Source organism: Drosophila montana, unplaced genomic scaffold, assembly GCF_035044405.1.
Source record: "Drosophila montana isolate Dmon_TW-CO22-7 unplaced genomic scaffold, ASM3504440v1 contig_3029_1, whole genome shotgun sequence".
In the NCBI taxonomy this organism is placed as follows: domain Eukaryota; kingdom Metazoa; phylum Arthropoda; class Insecta; order Diptera; family Drosophilidae; genus Drosophila; species Drosophila montana.
In genome coordinates, this window is record NW_026997904.1 from 656498 (window position 1) to 681364 (window position 24867).

The window sequence follows — 24867 nt, forward strand, 5'->3', positions numbered from 1 at the left end:
TTTGTTGCCAAAATGTTTTTAGCAGACCTTACAATAAATTCTATTTTAGAATTCAAAAATTTGAATAAGAATAATGATAGTATATTTAAGATATTTGACTAAATAGTGTATGGGCTTACCTGACATGAGTTTCCATAAAAAAAATTTGTTGTACAGCGGCAAGTTATCGATTATCGAAAACAGACGGACATGGATAGATCGACTCGACTATTGATGCTGATCAAGAATATTTATACTTTATGTTCGTCAGGATGCTGCCTTCTCCCTGTTACATACATTTGCCTAAAACCAATACACCTTTTTACCTATTTTCAATGGGTTCGGGGTATAAAAACCATAAAACTAAGTTTGTATACCCCCTAACCATAGAAAATGGATAGGAAGGGTATACAAATTTCTGGCTAGTATTATATCCTTCATAAGCGCGACGAGTTGAGTCGATCTGATCATGTTCGTCTGTCTCTCAACCTGTGCAGCAAAAGCTAAAGCCTGACAACTCGAAATATATGCTCCATACTATATAAACTATACACAGGACGAGCTTACCATATAATTTCATAAGCATCGGACTTTAAGTACCGAAGCTTTATGCATAAACAAGACTGCATTTTCCATAGTGTGTGGCTGGGGGAAGAACCTGCACAGATTCAGGGTATCTACTAGTCGAGCACTCCCAACTAGAGCGCTCTTACTTGTTAAACGAAAACTGGCTACTATGGACCTCAGCTATGACAATGCTATATCCATGAAATATGGGATGTGAGCCCGGATTGTTATACAATATACAAATATTATGATTGTTAAAAATGAATGGAAGAAAAATAAGAAAATAAATTGAAAAAAAAAAGAAGGAATTTGTTCGATATTTCTTTCAGCTAGGAAGCTATTTCAATTTCAATGTGTACACACAAACCGAAAGGCAGATACACAAAATAAAAGCCACAAGGCACACACGCACACCTGCTTATGTGTGTATGTAAATGACATCGGCTAATTACAGGTAAGCGAAAAAGAAAAGCAACAACTTGGAGTTTATTTTGGGTGCTCCGCAAACTGGCGTGAAAATGCGTTCACATTAGGCGGCAAGAAGCCAAAAAAATCAAAATCAAAGAATTTTCCACACAACTGAGCAATTAACACGCCCGTAGCAAAGGCCCGAAAGCCCCCCCAAAAGGGAAAAACTCACTCGACAAAACGAAAACGGCTCGGGAAAATGCTCAGGAGGAAAAACTGCCGAAAATAAGCGGATAATTTGAAAGCACACTCAAACGAATAGAATAGAAAGAAGAGGAAAAAAAAGATGCGAGCCGAATGCCGAGTTCTTCGGATTTCGTTGAAATAGACGAATTCACTAGCGACCCGCGACCAAATAAACGAAATACTCTTTATTCGAACGACAACGGGATCTCTTGTTCAGTAGATCACCAGCCTCACTCCGACGTTTATTACGAATTATTCGGTGACTCGGTGACAACTACACCCAAACTGCGTGCGGTGCTGTAGAGATTTGATTGAAGGAAAAAATTCTAAAAAAAAATTAAAATAAAATCAATTTCTATTGACGCGAACCAAACGCGTAACGAGCGAGAATTTTTATAAAATCGGTAGAAATCAATCTGCAAAATCTGACATAGAACAAAATGTCGTCATCGCAAGCTGTACGCTCCTCGAAATACTCCTACCGGGCCACATCCACTGGACCCGGTGGAGCCGATGTGAACATCGAATACATCACTGACTTGAGCTCGCTCTCCCGCTTGGAGGTAAGGATCAAAGGATCGGAGGATCAGGGGATCAGAGTGCAACTGGATACGCTCGAGAAAAACTAAAAAAGAAAACTCTATAAAAAAAAATAGTGAAAAATTGCCAATCGGTTGCAAAAGTATCTTAAAGTTGTTTAAATCAAATCTATCTGTGTCTAACTGACTGCAAATGTATCTAAACCTCGTAAAAATGTAGATATGTATATGTATATACGCACAAGTATGTATGTATATATGTGTGTGTGCACCCGCCGCGTTTGTGTGTGGAAATATAAATTTCATTTCGAGCAAAAATATCTAGATACATATATATATATGTGCGTACATATAGATATACATATGCGTCGGTGAAAATTATGTAACAAGCACCTATGAGATACACATTGAAAAAATGCGATAAAAAAATACATATATGTATATTTGAATTTGAATTTTGTGCAAAGAATAAAAAAGAAACTCGAAAACTTGTGCGAAAATAAATGAAACCCTCAATTTCAACATGAATACAAATATGATATATTTTCTTGCAGGATAAGATCCGTTTGCTCCAAGATGATCTTGAAGTTGAACGTGAGCTGCGTCAAAGGGTAAGTTGTCATTTATTTATAACAACTATATTAAATAAATATTAAAATGGGATGTAGTAGATATGTCTAAGACCCAAATTCCAGGCAGAAAACATTTATGTTCTTTAAGAAAACCTAAACGCTGTAAGTTTTTCTCACCTGCTTAAGGGCGGCCAGAGGAAATTCCTCGGGAAGCGAAAGCGGGATGCAAACGATTTTCACTTTTGTCGCTTTGCAAATGTCACCCTAAAAACAGCAAAATATGTGGAAAAGCAAAGGCAGAAAAAAAGAATAGAAAAACAAATTAGAGAAAATTAAGTGCAAAATAGAAAAGCCGCGTAAAACTAGCGGCAAAACAATAGCTGACAAAATCTTCGCACTTAAAGAGAGACAGAGCGAGAGAGGCTAAGAATAAATTACCCTTCGAGAGTTGTGCGTCGAACAAAATGATAATGATGTGCATTGAACTTCAATAGCTGTTTGGCTCTAAGGCGGAGCTATCAGCCAAACACAATAACAAATGATAAATGATTTTTCATTTGCATTTTCAATTTGCTTTTGCTTGGTCCAACAAAAAATCGGGCAAATCAAAGCAAAACACAATGCAAAATGCAATTGTTTTTACTTTTTGCATATTTGCATTTGCAAAATGCCGTGCACTTCATTCATTGTTGTTGTTGCTGTTGTTGCTGTTTTTGTTTTTTGGGGCCCCAGTCTGTTCCTGTTTGGCATTACAAATTTAGAAAATGCGGCCCGGCCCGGCTCGGCCTGGCCTGGCCTGGGCCCACGGCGACGCCGTCGCGTGGATTTGGTCGAAAGCAAGGCGTTTATGTGTAAATACATATGTATATTTATATATATTTTGTGGAAATAATTTTAATTACTTTTGCTTTATGGATCAGCAAACTCACACTCATACACACACACATTCACTCACACAAACACACACACTCACAATATGGAACAAAATGGCTAAAATTAGCGCACGACATTCAATACACAGGCAATGATTAACTTGAGGCAAACAACAAAAATATGAACAAACGCAGCAGCAGCAGCAGCAACAACAACAACAATAACAAATAGAATAGAAAATAAAGTAGCCAAAAAACATGATCATCATCATCATCATCGACCTGCTCATCATCATTAGCAAAGAGAGCCAAGCACAAGACTAAAAGAAAATTCGCTGGCACAGCTGAACAATTTTCTATGTGGGCTGTCTAATACATATATGCACCCGTGTGCTTGTATGTGTGCGTTTCTTTTTAAATGTGTGGGAAAATTAAATAATTTTCTTGCACATTAAAAGTTTTCACAGCAGACTGTCTGCCATACACACATAGCTAGGCAAAAGTATCTACAAGATACATATGGCGCAAATGGATTTACGTTTTGTACTTACGTGGCCTTTGCTATAGACATGATATTAGAGCTGATTACACATACATACACATTCATACACCCACACACACACACACACCCTCACACACATGTTGCCAAAGCTGCTGAAAAATCGATCTCTATAGCTGTTTTTCACAGCCTCTCGCACTTTTTAAGCACCTGGAATTCATGTATAATTTTCAATGTTGCAAGCTGCCCAAGTCGCACACACAATTGAAGCAAAGCAATGGCTACATATTTAATTTTCACAATTTAACAAGACCCGCATGTGCCCCAATCCAATGCAGTTCCACAAAATTGCAGCTGACAGCTCCCAATTGCGTTTCACCAGAATATATATATATATCAAATTCTTTTTAATTACCAGAAAAAAACTATTCGCAAATTTGCAGATCTTAAATTAGGTCAGCAGCATAGAACTTTTGGAGGAAAAAAAATATATACTATGTTTGCAGTTCGAGTGAAATGCGTATAATAAAAATTCTTTAATGCCTTTTTGGAAATGCAATACATATGCATACACAAATGCATATATATATATATTTAAATGTGTGTGTGTGTGTGTGTGTGTTATATGCAGAGCTGCAGTGCGATATGGAGGCGATAGGTATAGGTATATATATGTTACCTATAGAGATCTGTTGGCACTTTGCCATTGTTATTTTGGGTGTTACATGCGCATAATTATTTTTGACTGATTAATTTGATTTATATATTTTATGGGCCGTTTGAATTTGCCGCAATGCATCATGGTCTGTGCATTGCGTGTGGGATGGCTGAAAACTGGCCTTAAAAATAGATATGCAGAATTATGAAAAAATTACACAGATAAATCTATGAAATGTGTGTCTAAGCCAATTACACAGGTGACAAAAAATACTAAGCCCCAATCTATTTAAATATATTTGCAGATCGAGCGCGAGAAAGCCGACCTCAGCGTTCAGGTCATACAGATGTCCGAGCGTCTCGAGGAAGCTGAGGGTGGTGCTGAACATCAAGTGAGTAACCCGATTTATGAAATCAATCAGTTTTTACTATATTGGCGTCTATTTTCTCAGTTTGAAGCCAACCGCAAGCGTGATGCTGAGCTGTTAAAGATGCGCAAGCTGCTTGAGGATGTTCAATTTGAATCTGAGGAGACCGCCACGCTTTTGAAGAAAAAGCACAACGAAATTATTACGGATTTCCAGGAACAAGTCGAAATCCTAACGAAAAACAAGGCTAGGTAGGCGCTCACAAAAAAAAAAACTCCTACTCACAAGCAACTGACATGCTCCATCAACCTCGGCCTGCTGGCCCCAATTTTGATATATGTATTTCCTTTTTGACCCCGAAATGTTGGCCAAACATAAACATGCAATGTCCATGTTATTGTTTATTGTTTGATTCTGTTGATGAAGTGGCGTCAGCTGGCGCTGACTTTTCAATGTCTGCCAGATCAGTAAATTAGTAATGCAAAAATAACAACAACAACAATAGTGGGTAACCTTGCTTGGCCCGCTGACACCAAAAGTGAAATTTAGTTCATAAACAATTCATCAAAATTGCCATGACAAGCAGAAAAGCTGAAAAGCTGAAAATCCGAAAAGCCGCAACGGGAAAATATTCAACTTGCATTGCTTGCAAGTTCTATTGACACAAATTTCGTCTGCAGCCACAGACAAATTCAGACAAATGTGGCATAAGCAAATGAAAAAGAAAAACCATCGCATAGACACTCTGCTCTTTGCTACTCATATTTCCAAATCAAATATCCAAAAATAAATTGCAAAGGAATTTCGTATTTCAAAATCACACTCGCTCGCACACTGGCAAATTCAAGGCTGTGCAAGAGATCATAGAGATCACAGCGAACACGCGGCGTATGCGTAATGTCAACTGTGCCTGTTTAACTTCCTGATTAAAATCCAGTTAGTCTGCATTCTATCTGCTTACTTTGAGCATTTTTTTTTAGATCGTTCTGCTACGTTCTTTGCTCAGGTACACAAAATTCTTGTCTCTATTGGCGAGGTGCGCCCGAGTGTGCGCACTTTTGCCATAGACAAAGCAGTTTTCTCGCTCGCGCCGCGCGAAGCTTCAGGCAAGCTTTTTGCTACACACAAATACTAAAAAAATTTTTTAACGTTTTCCGCACGCACGCAACCATATGTTATTCCACAACAACAACAACAACAGCAACAAAAACAACTCAGAAGAGTAGCGCATATTTTGGCATTTATTTTTAGAAGAAATTTTTTAATTTTCATCTACATTCTTGAGCGTTAAGTAGAAGAGAGAGCCGCATTGCTCGTCTTCTTCTTGTTCTTGTTGCTGTTGTTATTTCTCTCTCATTTGCACCAACGCCCGATCCAAATATGTCTTTGATTGAATCATATTCAAAATGTGATGATTGTTGTTGTTGTTGTCTCTTTTCGTCCAATTGAAATTTTATGGAAATTCGATACGTTTTTCGCCTTTGCAACTTGTAGATGCCACAATATTCAATATTATTTGTTAATTATTTCTCTGACAAGCGCAAAGGTGACAAAATGTTTGGAATTCCCTTAGAATTAGATTAATTGAATTCTATTATGAAATTAAAATAGCTTGCTTCCAGGCTCATGCACTTAACCTTCAACCTTTTAGCTGTTGCCTATCGATCGTAGAGCTTTCTGTTTATTGTTTGCCAACATAAAGCTTTTAGGGCTCCAGCCTGTGCTTTTATTTGGAACTTTCCGGAAAGCGGGCACAGTTAGCATTTTACGATCAATAGGCAAAAGCTTGCAAGCATCAGAACTTTCTGAAAGCTTGGTTTACACCGATCTCCGACCTAAGCTTGCTCCTAGCAATTTTCAGCTTTTGGCAGCTTGGCTATGCTCTATAGAAATCACAGCTTGGCCGCTCTCCAATGCCGATCTCACAAGCCATGCCTAAGTATTGAAGCTTCAATTAGCTGAGCTTTTATTGAACTCGAAAGAAAGAAAAAAACACAAAACCATTTTGCTTGATCGAATGCTTACAGAGCCGAAAAGGACAAGGCCAAATTCCAGGCCGAAGTCTACGAGCTGCTCTCCCAAATCGAATCCTACAACAAGGAGAAAATCGTTTCGGAGAAACATATCCAGAAATTGGAGATCTCCATTAGCGAGCTGAATGTGAAGATCGAGGAACTGAATCGCACTGTCATCGATATCACTTCGCACAAATCTCGCCTCTCGCAGGAAAACATTGAGCTGATCAAGGACGTCCAAGATCTCAAAGTTCAATTGGACACAGTCTCGTTTTCCAAGAGCCAAGTCATCTCCCAGCTGGAGGATGCACGCCGCCGCCTGGAAGACGAAGACCGTCGTCGCTCAATGCTCGAATCTTCGCTGCATCAGGTTGAGATCGAATTGGATTCAACTCGTTCTCAACTCGAGGAAGAGTCCGAGGCGCGCATTGACTTGGAACGTCAGTTGGTCAAGGCCAATGCCGATGCCACTTCATGGCAAAACAAATGGAATGCCGAAGTGGCAGCCCGTGCCGAAGAGGTTGAGGAGATTCGTCGCAAGTACCAGGTGCGCATCACCGAACTGGAGGAGCACATCGAAACCCTCATCGTTAAGGTCAACAATCTGGAGAAGATGAAGACCCGCCTCGCCAGCGAAGTGGAGGTCCTCATCATCGATCTGGAGAAGTCCAACAACAGCTGCCGCGAACTGCAAAAGTCTGTCAACACCCTCGAGAAGCACAACGTCGAGCTGAAGAGCCGTCTGGATGAGACCATTCTGCTCTACGAGACCAGCCAGCGCGATCTGAAGAACAAGCACGCCGATCTCCAGCGCACCATCCACGAACTGGACAAGGTCAAGGATGCCAACGGTCAGCTGGGCCGCGAGAACAAGAAGCTGGGCGGTAAGTGGACCCCTGATCTGAACTCTTTGAATCCAACTCTTAAGCTAATTGTTCTATTCTTACTGTGCTCAGATGATCTGCATGAGGCCAAGGGCGCCATCAACGAGCTGAACCGTCGTCTGCATGAACTGGAACTGGAGCTGCGTCGTCTGGAGAACGAACGTGATGAGCTGACCGCTGCCTACAAGGAAGCCGAGGCTGTAAGTTTTAATAAAAATCCACTCGCCCAATGCCAAGCAACAGCTCACTTTTGATATTACTCACACACAGGGTCGCAAGGCTGAGGAACAGCGCGGACAGCGTCTGGCCGCTGACTTCAACCAATATCGCCACGATGCCGAGCGTCGTCTGGCCGAGAAGGACGAAGAAATTGAGGCTATTCGGTAAGTTTCGAGCTACTAAGACCCCTCCTGCTTGTGGAAGTTGCATCAAATGTCGGCGCCACTGGCAGAAAAATCAACAAGAGTTCTAGTCGGAAGTGCCCGACTGGGAGATACTATAAACGCAGAAGCTACCTTTTCCAAAATTCTAGCTGTTTACACAAAAACGGAGATACGCAGTCTAAGCTACGGTTCGGTTATTTCACTTTAATCGGTGCTTAAGGTCCGATCTAAATGAAATGATCAGGGCTTAAGTATAACAGCCAAGTGTGTGTAAATAATATAGCGCCAGGACTTAATCATTATTATTTTCTTCCAATTTTGGGCGAAATGGGGAAGTTTTAAAAATATTACATATTTTTTATTTTATATACTATACGAATATCTACACACCAAATGTCCTGTATCTAGCTCTAATGTCTCAAAATTGAAATTAATCGATCTTTTGAAAACGGGAAGAGATATAGACAACGTATATATAAACACTTACTGCGTATGGTATAGAAGAATATTTGTTTCGAACTTCTCTGCCTTTTTGAAATTTGCCAGATCGACGCGTTCACTTGCTCGAATCAGCCCAACATTCCAGTCAAAAATATTTATACGTTATGTGATCGGTTTTGCTTCCTTCTGCCTGCACAAAAACAATATACCCCTTCCACACATTTTCAATGGGTATAGGGTATTGCAACCTTGTGGTTTCCGCTGCCAAAACGGAAGCATTTGCGTCAATGAACAAATCAATCGATTGATTTGCAATCGTCGCATTTGCCAAACAATTGATATCAAATTGACCCATTTAGCAATCAGTACGATTTTTATAGTTGCGCCAAAAGCAACGGACACTAGAATTTCCCAAAGAGCAGCAGCTCCTTAAGTCCTGCGCGGTTCAAACCCATAGAGAAGTAGCTGGTTCGCATACTTATATTATAATGAGGTAGTCCAAAGACAAGAACTACTTTAAGAATTTTACGTTGAAATATTCATAAGGAAAATTGCGCAGTTATTGTGATTACATAATTGGGACACTGAGTGAACTGAGATCGACCAAAAGTTAGCAAGTCTTAAGACTGGTTGGGTTCCAAATAGGTAGGTGAGTGTATAAGTAAAAATTTGAGTCAATTGTTGAACTTGGCAAGTGCTTGGGCTTTGAAAGATCAATGGAAACTGCTTTTGGAATAAGAAAAAAACAAGAACTCCTAGTGCTGTACGGTTGAACCTCGATTATCCGGATTATCCGATTACATTAAGACATTCAAAAATGTTATTAATTTTATAATTCTCTATATATTGAAACATGTTAATAGTTATCTTATGCATTTCCTTAAACTTCATTTTCCCAAAGTTTTGATTAAGACAACTGATATTATGCCTTAGTTATCCGTAACTATCCGTTATCCGTTAAGAGAAAGCTTATGGCTAATAGAGCTAAGGATAAAACTGAAGCATACTTCAGGTAAATTACAACAAATAGAGCTAAGCAAACATTTGGGTTAATAGAGTTCCGGTTAAGCGAGGTTCAGCTGTATTTTCAAGAAAAGTTTTATTTTTTGTTTTTTTTTTCTATTCAAAAGAATTTGTCTATTGCGTAAAATGTGTGACATTTATTTTTTGTCAGAGTCTATGAAGACGCTGCCAAAATGAATCAATCATAGCCCAAAAAGCACAAACATTGACTGCCAACAGAGACAATGCTCAGCAGGATGATGATGATGTTGACAATGATGATGATGATGTTGTTGTTGTTGTTGGTACATTGTCGTCATTATGTTGATGCCATTTTTTTTTCGTTGTGGCAACACCAACAGCTGAACAAGAAACTGCAATCTTTTTATAGATTTCGACAAATTTGAAAATTTATTTGCGAAGCAGCAGCAACTGTTGCCAAACTGAGGACTGCGAAAGCGACAGCAGAAACAGCAGCAGCAGCAGCAGGCGACAAAGCGACAAAGCGACAAGGCGGCGACAAAGCAGCCAAGCAAAATTTAGCTTTAATTAGAGTATTCGTATAACTAAGTATACTCGCACTCTCACTCCCCCTTTCATTCCATTCATACCACTGCCACGCCCCTTAACTAAACACACCCTAAAATGTCGCTGGCCCTGCAAAAGCGTCCGTCTCGCTTCCGTCATACAACAACATATGACGACAACTATGGCTATACCATGAATTTCTATCAGCCCATGTTGGACTATTTGGACGCCAAGGCGAAAGGTCTGAAGGTGCAGCAACCGCATCTGCCATGGAATAGCGAACGGGGCCTAAAGCAATATCGCTCCTCGAATGCGGTTAGGCATTATAATGCGGATGAGATCGTACGCCTGTCGCGCACCTGCGCCGCTCGGGCCGATGAGATTCTGCTTAGCTTTCGGGCACAGAAACGATCGCCGTTCAGTGTGCAGAAGCTCGTTGACGCAACGCGTGTGGGCAAGCACATTGAACCGGACACAGTTGTTGAGAGATCGCGCCAGCGTCGTCGTCGTCGTCAGGAGGAGCTCGAGGATTTAATAAAGCACGATACGTTAAAGATATTGCAGCGTGTACGCAAAATCGAGCTAGATAGCGAATTTGATCAAATGTCTGACGATTTTAAGCGTTCGATACGCGGCAAGTCCGCCAGTGCCATTGCCCAGGCGCTGCTCTCCGAATCGGAGCGTAACATCAAAAGTGCCAAACAGGATGAGGAGAACTATATAGCCCAGACGATGATACGTTCGAGTCGTGCCGCGTCCCGTGTGCGTTCCACGTCGCCATTCGATTATGTCGGGGGCGGCGGCGGCGGTCAGTTTCGTACCCATGCTGTGCACATGGAGCTAATGGATGACCGTCTGGTCGATAAGCTCGATCAGCGCGTCTCCTCGTCGCTGCACAATGTGAAGCGTCAGCTCTCGACGCTGAATCAGCGGACCGTTGAGTTCTACGCGGATAGCAGGTGCGGTATAGAGGATAAGTGTTGGATTTGTCGCAAAGTGATGCGCACACATCCCAAACTCAAGGACTATACCTATATCTATTGGCAGCACTAACATGACCCATAGTTTTCCCAGCCCTCCCCCAACCAAACCTAACAGTTCCCGCCACCCCCTTCACGTGCAGCTCATCATTTATCATCCATCCATAATATTGGCATAACGAATCTCTGGCGTTTTCTATTAGGTTCTAGCCCAGACAATTCTGAATAAATGCGAACATGTTTTTTTTTCGACGTGTAACTCAATTTTCTTCTCTTTAGTTTTTTGGCTATATCCACTATACTCAGCCCACAGTCTTAAGTGTTCATTTCTTCCTCCAACTCTTCTGCACCTCTTGTGTTTTTTTTTGTGTTGTCTGCGAATTTATTTTCGTTTCTAGACGCTTCTTTCTCATTTCCCTCATATAATTCATGAGTTTTTGGCTTAAAAAAAAAGGAATAATAATTTCTACGTTCTCTGTATTCGTTTCCTACATTTGACGTTGGCCAACACTGGCCGTGTATCCATTGTTTGGTCGTGTGTAAATTATTTCTGCTGCAATTTCTAAATGTTCGTCTTGGCTAATTGCAACGTTCCGCTGACTATTTGGCTTGCCATTTGCAGCTGACCATCATAATTGTTCATTATTTAATATAATTTTTGTGAAATTTCGAGGCATTGTACAAATTGTTCGCAATTTAAGATGAGGGTTTTCCTAGTGGGCGCTAGACTTGAATTATATTTAAATATAGCAACAGATTGAGTAAACCTTGGCAGGGATGGGAATTTCTAGAAAGTTTTGATAATTATAAATTATTAATATTATTATAATAATTTATTAATTAATTAATTAATTATTAATTGTAGCTGAGCATTCTATACCTGGACTAGAATGATTTTCCCATATAGAAATACTATAGTTAATTCTAACATTTTAATATACTCTTTCAATTGGTTTCAAATCTGACCCGGCCAACATTTTAAATACGAAAGCGCATTGTATTTAAAATGAATATAAATATACTTTCAATATGCTTTCTAAATGCATTAGACACGATTTTTGCACCTTTAAAATTGCTCATGCAAGCACTATTGGGTACATTAAAGTCTAATGGATCTTATTTCGCACCCGCACACAAAAATATCTTGCAGGCGGCAGGTATTTTGGGTTGGGGGTTAGCCCATTGTTTGACGTGTCCTTCAACAAATAATATCTTATTTTATTTTTCTCGCACTAAAATTGATGTGCATGACAGCGAAAAGCAAGAGAATAAAGAAAAAAATTCATCACATATTTCTGCGTAGACAATAAACATTGAAAACGAGGCAAAAAATTAAAATTAAATGAAAATGAAAAAATACTTACGTTCGCAAGCAAAACACAAGCTAAATACCTTGGCAAAGCGACAACAACGAGCGCACATAGATTAAGTAACTAAGAAATGGGCTACGTAGTACACTGAAAGAAAAGAAGATGATAAAAAATCAGAAAGGCAAACATCAAGTGCAAACTAATGCGTACGGTACGCTAAGGCACGAGATAATTTTTAATAGATTTAAGAAAGTATATTGTTAATATAAAGCTGAAAGTTTCAATAGGGTTAGTTAAATGAATTGGAAAGTTATTCTAGAGTTTTAAGTAATGACATAAATATAGTGAGAGTTCACAGAATTAAATGAAATTAACATTTCTAAAACATATATGTACATATGTTACATAGTGGAGTTATAATGATATGGGGGGATTGATTAAGAACGGAGATATATACCCAGCCAAAAAACTAGAGTTAGGTTTAGAGTGGGAACCCCAATGCAGATTTAAAGTAAACATGATCGATTGAGATTTGGAAAGAATTAATAATGTAATATATATATCTTACTTAAGATCGTATTTATGTTCCCAACTTTGAGCTACAGATTGTGCCAGATGAGATCTCTATTGCTTACTCAAGATCGTAGCTAAATGAGACCTATAAGAGCTGATCGACTGAGATTGAAAAAGATTCAATAATGGGAGATATATAGCTTAGTTAAGATCGTATTCATGTACCCAACTACGAGTTAGACTTAGACTTGGTGTGAGATTTCTAGATTGCAGATTTAAAATAAAAGCTAAACGACTGAGATTGAAAACGATTCACTAATGGGCGATATATAGCTTAGTTAAGATCGTATTCATGTAACCAACTAGGAGCTGGAGCACAAGCTAGATGAACTGTCTGTCTATTGCAGATTTAATGTAGTTGGAATTAATAATGTGAGAGCTTACTTAATAGATAAAATTAATGATAATACAATATAGAGCTTACTTCGTTAATGGTTATATACATATTTTAATAAAAATAGATCTATGAGTAAGGGTTTGGTGCTAAGTGCCGCACTTTGACTTAGCCCCAGCTGAGAACTTGCACTCAACTTGTCAAATGAATCAACTGTTGATTACAATTAGTCGAAAAACAAATTTTTGGCAGCAATCGACAACATGGCAAGAGTAAGAGTATTAGCAAGCCGCTTTAAATATATATATGTATATACAATATATATATAGTATATTAGAAGAACCGCGTAGAGAATTCACCTACGCCTAAAATTAGACGCATGATGCGATCTGTAACAGACGCAGTTTCTATTTGGGCCCGTGGGTAGCTAAGGTAGTGCAATGCTTGGCATGTAAATGCGCTATTTGTGACAAGTTCGATGTCTTTATCAAGCGTATAAATAACAAAAAATGCGCCGAACAATGCGATTTTTGACAATGCCACAAAAATCAGCAAACAGCAACCGCAGCGACAGCGACAGCGGCAGCAACAGAATCGAGCTGAATGCTGAGTGTTAAGAAAATGATTTTTGTGGGTCAGACATTGGGCCAAAAATAGCGCAGAATGCAAGCGAATGAAAGCGACTTCGAGGTGAGCTGACAACATTTGAGGGCAACTTCCAGCCGAGCCACTAAATGAACTATATAATACTCTGTTTGAACTGTGTCTAACCAATTGGGTATATTCTATTAATTTCCTATAGCAAGCAGACGAGCATTGAGATCGAGCAGCTGAATGCGCGCGTCGTTGAGGCGGAGACCCGGTTGAAGACCGAGGTGACCCGCATCAAGAAGAAGCTGCAAATTCAGATTACCGAGCTGGAGATGTCGCTGGATGTGGCCAACAAGACCAACATCGATCTGCAGAAGGTGATCAAGAAGCAGTCGCTGCAGCTGACCGAACTGCAGGCCCACTATGAGGATGTGCAGCGCCAGCTGCAGGCTACCCTCGATCAGTACGGCATTGCCCAGCGCCGTCTGGCCGGTCTCAGTGGCGAGCTGGAGGAGGTCCGCTCCCATTTGGATAGCGCCAACCGTGCCAAGCGCACCGTCGAGCTGCAGTACGAGGAGGCCAGCACACGCATCAACGAGCTGAACACTGTCAATGTCAACTTGGTGTCGCTGAAGTCCAAGCTGGAGCAGGAGCTGACCGTTATCTCTTCCGACTACGAGGAGGTATCCAAGGAGCTGCGCATCAGCGACGAGCGCTACCAGAAGGTTCAGGTCGAGCTGAAGCATGTCATCGAGCAGGTGCAGGAGGAGCACGAACGCAGCATCAAGCTGGAGACCATCAAGAAGTCTTTGGAAGTCGAAGTCAAGGTAAGCGCCAACTCTCTGCGAGTTACCAATGCAATAGATAAAATTCTGATGCTATACACATTTCCATGCACAGAACTTGTCCATTCGCCTGGAGGAAGTGGAGCTGAACGCCGTTGCCGGTAGCAAGCGCATCATCAGCAAGCTGGAGGCACGCATTCGCGATCTGGAGCTGGAGCTGGAGGAGGAGAAACGCCGTCATGCCGAGACCATCAAGATCTTGCGCAAGAAGGAGCGCACCGTTAAGGAGGTGATGGTGCAGTGCGAGGAGGATCAGAAGAACATCATATTGCTGCAGGATGCGCTGGACAAGACCACTGCCAAGATCAACATCTACAGACGCCAGCTGTCCGAACAGGAGGGCTTCTCCCAGCAGAGCACCACCCGTGTGCGCCGCTTCCAGCGTGAACTGGAGGCCGCCGAGGATCGCGCCGATGTTGCCGAATCAAACTTGAATCTGATCCGCGCCAAGCACCGCACATTCGTCACCACCTCCACCGTGCCCGGCTCTCAGGTGTACATTCAGGAGACAACAAGAACGATCACCGAATAGATGATCACTGGAGACGCCCACACAAACACACACACAAAAACACAAGCACACACAAACACACACACACATTACACACATACACACACACACCCAAACAGCAGCAACATTTTATAATTTAAAAAAAAAGCAACAAATAATCAAGAACAACAGCTTTCAGAAAGAAATGCAGAAAATGCAGTCAATTTTGAGATTTGAAGATATTTGCTTGAGAAAACTTTTTATAATTTAAATTTTTTTCAGAGCTTGCGAGAGTTCGTATAGGTTATACATTATAAATACATAACACTACACATCTCCTATCCATTTATAATAATAATATTTTGAAGTTCATGTAATTTAATTAAAATAATGAACCTAAAATCATATATAAAGAAGAAGAAAAAACAAACAACAAATAAAATTACCAAAAAAAAGTAAAAGGAAAACTACAGAAGTTTTGCAGCGTTAGAGAGAGAGAGAGAGAGAGAGCGAAAGAGAGAGAGAGAGAGAGAGAACGAGAGTTTGCTTATATAGTTGGCTGATTAAAATTGAAATGAAAAATAAAACAAATAAATGAATAAATATGCAAAGATCAACCAATCGACCCAACAAAACGAGTTACCCGAGTTACAACCGCTTCTGCTACTTGTTTTTAGTTCATTTTATGTTTAGTAGGTAAATATCTGTGTGCTCGTAACGAATTGATTTTACAAATGATTAAAAGAAAAACGATTAAGAAAAACTGAGCAATTTTCATATTTTTACTTTGTATTTTGCAATAAAAACTGAATTTACTTATACAATAACAATAATAACAACAACAAGCTCAAAACGAGTTGTGTACTAATTGGGATATATCACAAAATGTACATCGAGAGAGAAAGAGGAAAATTTAGCTGAGTTGAGAAACATAAGAAAGAAACGTCTTATTAAGCTACTTCAAAAGATTTGTCCATAAATATTGTTACGGATTTCAGAAGAATTTAATTTTAATATATGAACAACAAAGATCTTGGTTCCAGTCCCCGTCTATTGTATGGCTGTAGTATTGTCTTTGCCGATTAGAAAAGCTCTTATATTAATAATTATAATATTGCCAGATCATATATGAGCAGCTAAATTGTATAGGTGATAGGGAATTGAACCACAAATCGGGTTTCCCGATGAAAGTATGAATATAGTATTTTCTGATTTTAAAAATGTAGTTATTTATTTTTAACACAGAACTAAGAAGAGTTCCACTTTGAGCAAACTAATTGTGTATGTGATCCAATTAAAAACATATCGGGCTCGAGTCCATATCTATTATATGGATTTCTGATTTACAAGGGGGTATTTCATTTTTGAATCAGAGGATCAGAAGAATTTCATTTTAAGCAAGTGAATTGCCTAAATGATCTTGAAAGGCAATTCAACAACAAAGATCCGGGTTTGAGTGCCCATTTCTCTATGGATGACTCATTTAAAAAAAAAAGGCTCATGAATATATTATTAATTATAAATAAAGAACTCACAGAGTTGCATTATTGGCAAAAGAATTGTCTAAGTGATCTTTGAAGACAATTGAACAACGAAGTTTCGGGTTCGAAACCCCCATTTAGAGTATGCATTTAGTCTTGTCTTGGATACTTTAAAACAGACTTTAGTCAGTATATAACTAAATCCCAATATTATTATAATAATTAATAATAATAAACCCAGTTTGTTGAGGATTTCTCTCACTCTCCCAACCCATTAGAAAAAGCACACATATATCAATTTACTTTAAACTAATCACTATTTATTAAGACTTTCAGGCAGCTGGACAAAAAGATGTCCGATAACTTAGGCAGCAGAGACAGCCAGCTTGGAGCCGGTGTTCAGGGTGACAGTCCTATCGCCATAACGACCGCCATAGCTGTTCCTCTTGAAGACTGCAAGTGGAAAATTCAAGGAAAAATCGAACTTTAGCACGCAGCTCAGGTTGTGATTGGAGGGAGCGTTGTGTAACTAACCTGGATCGATCTCGGCGACGAAGGCGCGTGGTGGCAAGGCAGCGGCATAGAGGTTGTCCAGCGGGCCGTATGGCTTGACCAGCAGAGGCTTGCCCTGCTCCCAGCCATAACGGTTCAGTGCATACCAATCGGCACCATCTAATTTGGCGGAGGAAGCGGCAGCACCGGCGGCATTGGTCAGAGCAGCCGCTTGAGCCTCGGCGGTCTCGACGGGCCTGATATATTCGCCATAGCCGCCGCTGCGGTAGCTGTTGCCGCTGGGCCTGTAGGCGAGGCAGACGGAGAAGCAGCAGGCCATCAGGCAGAGCAGACGCATATAGTTGACGGACATGTTTGGATGGTGCGAGGAGGTGACACTTTTGAAAACTAATTAACAATTGCGCGTGGCCAAATTGCTTTTATAGCCATTATATTTGAGCTGGCTAGCGATTTGTGTGTGCGCTTTACGTGACCAAAACCCAGTCGAAGACCCCCAACCAAAGCCAGAGTCATGACGAAAACACTTTGGGGCTGAGGTGGTGGGGCTTGCAGCCGGCGCATCGCGCCAAAATCCCACTGCCCCGTGTGGCACTGATAAGGCGCCACAGCGCACTGACGCAGTCATCTTCTTCGGTTACAGAGTACGGTTTTGGTGTCAGTTTACTCTTAAAAAAAAAAAAGAAGAAAAGTGCTCGTCAAATTGGCAACAACTCGACCACGACCACGACAATGACAAGGCAAAGAGTCAGTGGCTGCTCCATTGATATCGACTGCCCCCTGCTCGGCACGCTCGGCTCGCATTTGGCGTGTGCGGTATCAGGTCTTTGACTTGGCTACCTGTCCAACAACATCATCGCCGCTGCTCAATGAACCCCAGCATCAACTCGGCTGCGGATGCATTCGAATGCACTCGCAATTCGCATTCACCAGCTCTGTGTCATAGGCGACTCCAATGTCGCAGATAGCTTCCAACAGCTCGATCTCTCGATCGGCCCAGCCCTGGCCATTGTCTAGCTCTTGCTGACTTATCTTATCTGTGCAGCATGCAACTAGCTTAGCTGATAATCGAACTGGGTTCAAGCTCAGCAGCTATTCAGTTTAGCTCCAACTGAGTGAGTGTATAGTGTGTGTGTATGCGTATGCGTATGTGTGTGTGTGTGTGTGGGTTTGTGGGAACCACATAAGTAGTTGGTTTTTTGCAAGCGTGAGGCGCCGTATAACATGAAAGCTTTAAGCTTCTTGTAATCATAAATAGTACAGTAGAAACTCATATATGAGCAACTGGTAAAGATTTTAAAATATTTTTTATAGAACCCGATGCCTAAAGAGACGCAAAGACAGAATATGTTTTACAATAAACAATGGATTCCTACTTTGAATCCAAGTTATGGATAATATTTAAAAAATAATAATAATAATAAAATTAATAATAATAATAATGGTATTATTAACATTTTTAGCAATAATAATAAATATAACAATAATAATTAGTTTTATTATTACTTAATTGCACGAGATAAATTTATAAGTTAAGAGTGATATATTTATTGCTTTGTTTATTATTATGCTAAGAGTTTAGAAAATATTTCAAAATAATGAATGCAGATGCCAAAAAAGTTGCTTGCCTAGGGTTAAGCAGCACGATATAATAAAAGTCGGCATAATTAAAGCATTGATGTTCATTAGTATGAATTGATATGGTTATTGACTGGCATGATACTATAAAATGGAATAACGATGTCAAATTTATGGGAGAACATCTTTTAGGTTGTCTTACGCACGTGGACGGCAGACATACTATAACCAAGGCTTTGGTTCACAACAAAAAGAATTTATGGGAGATTCAGCACCAAAGTATAAATAACTTTGGCCCCAGCCATCGCATTTATGCCATGTATGGCATATGCCAATTCTGGGTAAAGCTGAACTTTAGCCCGCATTTTCCATATGAAAATATGCACAGCTAACAATATTTTCAGTAGCGGAACGGGCAACTTAAAATTAATTGTTTACTTTGGAATATTGAATATATGAGTAGCCAAGGCCTTAAGAAAAGCCTGGCTTTAGGGAAGTGAAAAACCAGCTTGAAGCCCAAGTTTTAGCCAACTTTTGAATAGACGCTGCTTTGTTGAAATTATTATAAATAAGTTTATAAAAGCTATATAAGAAATTAAACTTTTCAAATTGAAAATAAACAAAAAATTAATACATAATAATTTTACTTTCAGCTTAACTAAAACCTGCGAACTTATTGGCATAAATTATTTCCATAATTTGTATATATTTATAATATGCATAGGCACGAGCACGCTCGGCATTCCCAATCAAAACTGAACTTAATGCCAAAACAGCTGCAGCTGCTGCAGTTGGGTCAACCTGCAACTGGCCAAACATTGGCGAACCAAACCAACTGCCAGTTACCGGAACCATTTATCTGGCCCCCCCTCGGACTCAAGGCCTCATAGGCATTATCAATAAAACATTTTGGGTTTTCTTTTTTTTTGTGATTTTTTATTCACGCTGTTTGCACAACGAACTCTGCCATGTTATTGTGAGAGCTTCACGTTTGAGCTGATTCGGAGAGAAGTAGCCAAGAGGGGATTGGTCCTCTAGTACTTGGGTCCCTCGTTTTGGTAGCCACCGTGGCTGCCATAGTTGTTCTCGGGCAGGTAGAGCTTGGCAACTGGGGGAGCGGCGCGCACGGGCAGCACCACCTTGGTGTACTCTGGTGGGGAAGCATAACGACGGTAGCTGTTCTGGCCGGGATACAGCAGAGTGGCGCCAGCGGGCTGGACAGACCAACGGGGACGGCCATAGCCGCGCTGCTGGCCGCCATAGTTGCCACCATGGTTGCCGCCATGGTTGACGCCATGGTTGCCATGGTTGCCGCCGGCGATGTGTCCGCCATAGCTGCCGCCGCCGACGAGGTGTCCAATGTGTCCCTGTCCGCGACCGTATTCGTTGTGGCCACCATGGTAGCCGGAGTCGAGGAGGATCGGGCGCAGTTGCTCGCTGCCGCCATAACGGGGACCGGCAACAATCTCTACGGGACGCTGGTCATTGCCACCGGCAGCAGCGGCGCTCGATGCGGCAGCAGCGCTGCCATCTCCACGCTGTCCGTAGCTGGAGATGCTGCGGTGACCGTAGCCGGAGCCGCCGTGTTGGCCTCCGTAGTTGCAGCTGCCGACGGCGAGGCAGACGCTGATGAATACCGCAAGAGTCTGTGTATTGGAAATCGATGCTTGAATAAAAAACTGGCGACCAACGGAACGGGAAATGGGCAGACGTCGCCATGCTATGTTGTACTTACGGCGAACTTGTTCATGGCTGTGCTTATTTTTGTTTTTGTTGTTTTTGGGCTCTAGCTGCTTGAAACAGTTGGCACAATTAACAAACCAAATGCCAAGCACACTTCTTTATATAAGCAAAATAATTGAAGCACTCGAAACGTGATCTCGCTGCGAATTTATCACGGCGCTGAGTTCAGAGCTCAGCTTGGCTCAGCTCAGCTCGGCGTCGTCTTCATCTCGCTGCAACGGTGGGCGGTTGTTGATGTTATTCTTCTTCTTCTTCTTCTGCTGCTGCTGTTTTCTCGTGGTCCAAATCTTGCAGCTCGATATCGCACCCCACTCAAGCTGCTGCTTGTTCGCCCGAGACTCTGCTATCGCCGACATTTGTATGCTGCACAGCCGCCCCCAATACATAGGGGGGTTGCTCTGATCTCTCTCTCTCCCTCTCTCTCTTTCTAGAGTGGTTCCAAACATTGTGCATGTTTTGTTAAATGGAGCTGTTGCTTCGTGTGAGCATGCAGCTGGATAAGCACAGCGGCCTCTTGTTGCTAACTGTGCTCTATTTGGGCCCGAAACATTTCAGCTGACAATTTGTGGATTAGTGAAAATTGACTTGAAAAATGCCTAAATATTTTATGAAGCCAATTTTTTATATGATTATAATTTTGTCAGGAAATGAGTAGTACATAGAAGGTGAGCCCATTAGATATATATATTCTTGATCAGCAAAACTATCCACATGAAACTTTGTCTAGGCTTGTCTTTTTGTTCAAAAACATATTCGGAATCGGAACACTATATCGTGTAATCCGACGATTATAAAGTTTTTGTAAGAATTCTTGTTTGTTATTCAGAAAATCTTGACCAAAATTTGACAATACTTTCACTATTCTTTCCACATATAAGATAATTATTCTCAATATTAGGTTACTATATTATCATTTGAGCCAAGTCTTAGCAACATCGGACTACTATATCATATGGCTCTAGAGGCTGAGTTCGCTGAAAAATGGATTTTGGTGTGGAAAAGTTTTCTGTATATCGAAATACTCTAACCAAACTCCAGTTATTATGAGCTACATTATTCTCCCCAGCTCCTTTCTTACTCTTTTCAAGCGTTTCTGGATCTGGTCCATGCAGCTTTAGTCTAACGATCTCTTGACTAAAGACAACTCTTTGCATATAAGTCCTTTCATCAAATAATTGGAAATTGTTTAAATTGAAGAACGAGGTTTTGAGCCCCATCGTTCCTAGTCGTTGCTCCCACCCGCTAATCCCAGCTGCAACCATTTAAGCCCGACGCTCAAAAGTATGTCACACTTTGTAGCTACCCGCACCCAACTGAAGACAACTCTTGGAATTTGGTTTTTTGTTCAACATGCTCCGCGGCTTTCAGCGGTTTTGATTTATTTTCTCAACAGTTGCTGCTTGACCTGATCCATTGAACAATGAGGTCATTGGCTCAATTGGATGTGGCTGAGTTAATAGCCACCACGTCCATAGCCGCCGCGGCTGTGGCCGTTGTAGCTGGCGTCCAGATCGTAGCCGATGACGGCAGCCTGCTCGTACCTGCCGGGGCGGATGCCAGCCGAGGCAGCGGCAGCAGCGGCCGAGGCACTGGGGTTCGATGAGCGCGAGTACAGGGGCTGCGCATAGCCGCGGTTGCCATAGCCTTGGTTGCCATAGCCATGGTTGCCATGGCCCTGGTTGCCATAGGAGCTGCCGCCATAACCAACCTCCTGAACGTAGGCGACGCGGCCACCTTCATAGCCACGGTTGCTGCCATAGGGATTGGCATTAATGCAGGCGACCAGGGCGAGGACAGCGAAGGCAATCTGTGTATTCGAGGAAACAGGATTAGTCAGCTATCCACATGTCCATGTCCAGCTGCAGGGATCACTTACCAGGAACTTCATGTTGAACAGTTAGTTTTGTTGGTTAGGTTAATCAATCAAACTATGATTTAGCTGACCGCAACGAGCGCTTTTATATGCAAAAATTAGACTGGATATTTACGTGACACTCCCCAAATAAGCACTTCAAGTAACCTATATACCATATATAATTTCTATGGCAGCGATATTTCATAATTCTAACCAGCACATAAGACAACAATTATTGGCGACATATTATGTACTTGGCTCGTATTTCGTTGTCGTGTCTGGCCAACAATTATAAAATCGTTCGGTTACGCGATGTTTTCCATTGTTTTCTGACTTTTGATAATGCCAGGGCAAAAAGCCCCCGACCCACTCGATTCGGCCGCGACCCAAGCTCGACACACACCGCGAAAAAAATACAAACTAAGCACTTCGTGAGTTCTCAATGAATCCACGAGCGGAGCGCGCGACTTTTGTAGCCCCAGGTTTAAAATAATATATTATACTTTTTTTCCACATATACAAATGCACACTCCTGGGGCTAAAATATAATAAAGACAGTCATAGACTGGACTTGCAGCTGTAAACATGGGCCGCTCGAGACCCGCTCGAAAAGAAACTCATGAGCTTTAGGGGCAAGAAAACATTTTGGAAGTTATATACTTGGCATAAATAATTGTTTACGGAATACAGTATAATTGTTGTAGCCATAATACATATTAAAAAATAATTTCTTAAGACATAATTTCAATATAAAACTTTTACGCATAAATGCATTTAAGAAGTTTCCAATCATTCATTTTAAAATCAAAGTCAAATCATATGTGCTATACATTTCTGTAGAATCAAAGAACCATATTGTCGAATACTCCAAAAGTAAAGAAATTTTATATATATACTATATATATATTCCCACAATTTCAAAGTACAACTGAATTATTCCTTGGCTTTAATTGAACACAATTAAACAGATGCAAGGAAGTCAACTTTTTCGTAGGACTCAAAAAACGCGTGACCCAAAGAGAAAATGCCAATAAATTGTTTATGTTTTTATGTTTTGTTGCTTTTATTACTTTCTACTGTCTTATGCGTCTATATAAGTCCCAAGCTTGTTAGCTTTCGATTCACTGTAGCGTTTCTCAACTCGCTTAATAGCCGGAGTTCTTGTAGCCGGAGTTCTTGTAGCCAGAGTTCTGGCCAGCCACGGAGCTGGAGGCAGCGGCTGCCGAAGCGCCCTGCGCCTGCTCGCCATAACCGTAGCTGTGCTTCTGGCCATAGCTCTGCTGAGGGCCATAAGAGCGCTCCACAATCTGACGTGGCTCCTTCCAGACGAGAGGAGCACCAGCGTTGGGTGCAGCCAGACTAAGCTTGGCCAGGGAGATGGCCTGACGATCGACGGGCGCGGCACCATATCCGCGGCTCGAGGTGTAGTGGGCGGAGACTGGCACCTCAATGCTGCGGCCGTAGTTGTTGTTGCCATAGCCGCCACCGTAGCTGCCACCACCATATCCACCAGCTGGGACGATAGCCTTGACGGTCAGAGCGGGCTGGACCTGGTAGGCATAGCCGCCGACGGGTACGCTGCCGTAGCCCTGGCGACCGTACGCATTGGCCGAGACGGCGGCGATGGCGCAGACGAAAATGCACTGGAGAAAAATAGTGGGAAATAAGTCGGAGGCTACAGATGGACGCAGGATGCGCTGGCACTTACCATGAACTTCATCATTTTGTGGCTAATTGGCTTAGTTTGTGAGGTAGCTAACTAATGTCTGGAGTGGAGCGACCAGTTTTGCTTATATACTAAAAATCCAGGCAATGCCAATTCGCTTACGTGACGAATATGATGCAAGTTTGGCTCTAGCAGACGGTCTCTCGTCTGTGCCATGCCAATGTTCTTTGTGTTCCAGCCGCAATCTGAAGACGTCGCCGCTGGCGACGTGCATTTGCCAACCGAACTGGGTCCAAAACTCGCTGCACTAATTCGGCGCGGGTCCAGATAGCGCAGGCGTCTGTGCGCTTACGACATCGTCTGAGAGTGCTCCCTGCTCGTCATTACGCAAGCTGGCTCGATGACTCGTGCGTGCCCAGCACATCGAGTGGGCGGCATTTTCTTTGCTTGTTTTCTTGTTTTGTTTTTTTTTTTTTGTTTCACTATTCGTCACTGTTTGCTCCACTGTGGCCGAGCTTGACACAATTTCCAACAAGCGCAGAAATATAGCCAAGGCATTGACTTGGGCTTTCTGCTGCGTTGGTAGAATTTATATACAAAAGCAAAAAAAGTTACGATAAAATTACAATAAAATTATAAACAATAAACAATTAAAGAAATATGCAACGGCAAGCACTTAACTCAAATAAAATAATAATAAAACGCTGCAAATTATTTGAAATTATTTTCGAATGCGCTACACTCAGTCACAGCGGCATATTAGTTGGTGAACAGAGCAACAGCATGAGGAATTAAATACAAATGATTTCCATTATATCCAGCGAATAAATATTTCGATTAAGTTTTTCACATGCAGTCTATTAATTCAGTTCTTGCTTGTATTCAACATAACCTTAAGATTTCAGTTTAAGTAAACATATAAGCTAGCAAACTGTTAAAGCTAGACAAATC

At 41.4% G+C, this 24867-nt stretch overlaps 6 protein-coding genes across 11 annotated transcripts in view; 1 reads left to right on the top strand and 5 right to left on the bottom strand.

Moving 5' to 3' along the window:
* The window catches only part of Fhos (Formin homology 2 domain containing), a 71272-nt gene extending 58895 nt beyond the window's left edge, over positions 1-12377 (bottom strand). For 3 of the 4 annotated variants that reach the window (XR_010436650.1, XM_064685302.1, XM_064685299.1), the window contains exon 1: positions 12333-12377. Coding sequence is in view for 2 of the 4 variants with exons in the window: in XM_064685302.1 (XP_064541372.1) it covers positions 12333-12362 (30 nt within the window). In the remaining 2 variants the exon portion in view is untranslated. Of the gene's footprint in view, positions 1-12304 lie in introns of all 4 variants that reach the window. The other variant, XM_064685301.1, reaches the window with a different exon arrangement.
* Positions 1363-15850, top strand: Prm (Paramyosin). Of its 3 annotated transcripts, XM_064685306.1 has the most exons (9): positions 1363-1763; positions 2294-2350; positions 4645-4731; positions 4792-4958; positions 6735-7606; positions 7679-7806; positions 7877-7989; positions 13960-14575; positions 14649-15850. In XM_064685306.1, the coding sequence occupies exons 1-9, from the start codon at positions 1641-1643 to the stop codon at positions 15123-15125; spliced, it is 2640 nt and encodes an 879-aa protein (XP_064541376.1). In that variant the 5' UTR covers positions 1363-1640; the 3' UTR covers positions 15126-15850. The 3 variants fall into 3 exon arrangements, with proteins under 3 accessions (XP_064541376.1, XP_064541377.1, XP_064541378.1); XM_064685307.1 differs by lacking the exons at positions 1363-1763; positions 2294-2350; positions 4645-4731; ... (2 more) ...; positions 7679-7806; positions 7877-7989 and adding exons at positions 8972-9079; positions 9824-10919; XM_064685308.1 differs by lacking the exons at positions 1363-1763; positions 2294-2350; positions 4645-4731; ... (2 more) ...; positions 7679-7806; positions 7877-7989 and adding exons at positions 8973-9075; positions 9824-10919.
* Positions 15851-16862: 1012 nt separating this feature from the next.
* On the bottom strand, positions 16863-17482 carry Cp16 (Chorion protein 16). The gene is made up of 2 exons (XM_064685316.1): positions 17099-17482; positions 16863-17017 (listed from the first exon to the last, which is right to left on the bottom strand). Exons 1-2 carry the CDS (start codon positions 17427-17429, stop codon positions 16929-16931), a joined length of 420 nt encoding a protein of 139 aa, XP_064541386.1. The 5' UTR covers positions 17430-17482; the 3' UTR covers positions 16863-16928.
* Positions 17483-19656: 2174 nt separating this feature from the next.
* Positions 19657-20547, bottom strand: Cp19 (Chorion protein 19). Its single transcript, XM_064685313.1, has 2 exons — positions 20388-20547; positions 19657-20298 (listed from the first exon to the last, which is right to left on the bottom strand). The coding sequence occupies exons 1-2, from the start codon at positions 20400-20402 to the stop codon at positions 19687-19689; spliced, it is 627 nt and encodes a 208-aa protein (XP_064541383.1). The 5' UTR covers positions 20403-20547; the 3' UTR covers positions 19657-19686.
* A 1180-nt stretch (positions 20548-21727) lies between these two features.
* Positions 21728-22432, bottom strand: Cp15 (Chorion protein 15). Its single transcript, XM_064685317.1, has 2 exons — positions 22272-22432; positions 21728-22202 (listed from the first exon to the last, which is right to left on the bottom strand). The coding sequence occupies exons 1-2, from the start codon at positions 22281-22283 to the stop codon at positions 21849-21851; spliced, it is 366 nt and encodes a 121-aa protein (XP_064541387.1). The 5' UTR covers positions 22284-22432; the 3' UTR covers positions 21728-21848.
* Positions 22433-23285: 853 nt separating this feature from the next.
* Positions 23286-24115, bottom strand: Cp18 (Chorion protein 18). The gene is made up of 2 exons (XM_064685315.1): positions 23959-24115; positions 23286-23893 (listed from the first exon to the last, which is right to left on the bottom strand). The coding sequence occupies exons 1-2, from the start codon at positions 23971-23973 to the stop codon at positions 23396-23398; spliced, it is 513 nt and encodes a 170-aa protein (XP_064541385.1). The 5' UTR covers positions 23974-24115; the 3' UTR covers positions 23286-23395.
* Between the last annotated feature and the right edge of the window lie 752 nt (positions 24116-24867).